The sequence below is a fragment of the Buceros rhinoceros genome, unplaced genomic scaffold (assembly GCF_000710305.1).
Source record: "Buceros rhinoceros silvestris isolate BGI_N320 unplaced genomic scaffold, ASM71030v1 scaffold24878, whole genome shotgun sequence".
Lineage (NCBI taxonomy): Eukaryota > Metazoa > Chordata > Aves > Bucerotiformes > Bucerotidae > Buceros > Buceros rhinoceros.
The window spans coordinates 1600-1926 of NW_010426646.1; the positions used below are offsets into that span (position 1 = coordinate 1600).

The following is a 327-nucleotide window of genomic DNA, read 5'->3' on the forward strand; positions in this document are numbered from 1 at the left end:
CCACCCCAGGGACACCAGCTCGCCGGAGGAAGCCAAGGAGGACGGGCTGGTGCTGGAGCTGATGACATGTTACCAGGTCAGCTGAAGGAGCAGGAGCACCAGGGTCAGGCAGAAATGGGGCAAGCAAGATCAAAGTGTGACCTCGGCATCCCCGTGTGAGGGACAGGTCGGAGCCTTCTGGGGTGTAGATGTCTGTAGATGTCTTTGTACCTGGGGCCACCCAGAGCCATAGCTGTGTACAGATAAACGTTAGTGACCGACAGGACTGTGGTGTGGTCGCTGGGGTGGGGTGTCCTCACCGAGCTCTGTGAGAGTCTCTCAGATGAG

General features: G+C 58.7%; 1 protein-coding gene across 1 annotated transcript in view; it reads left to right on the top strand.

Moving 5' to 3' along the window:
* The window catches only part of CCDC103 (coiled-coil domain containing 103), a gene marked incomplete at its 5' end in the record, with an annotated part of 1553 nt that extends 1468 nt beyond the window's left edge, over positions 1-85 (top strand). The window contains one exon of the mRNA XM_010141604.1: positions 6-85. Coding sequence (XP_010139906.1) covers positions 6-85 — 80 coding nt within the window. The remainder of the gene's footprint in view (positions 1-5) is intronic.
* Positions 86-327: the final 242 nt, after the last annotated feature.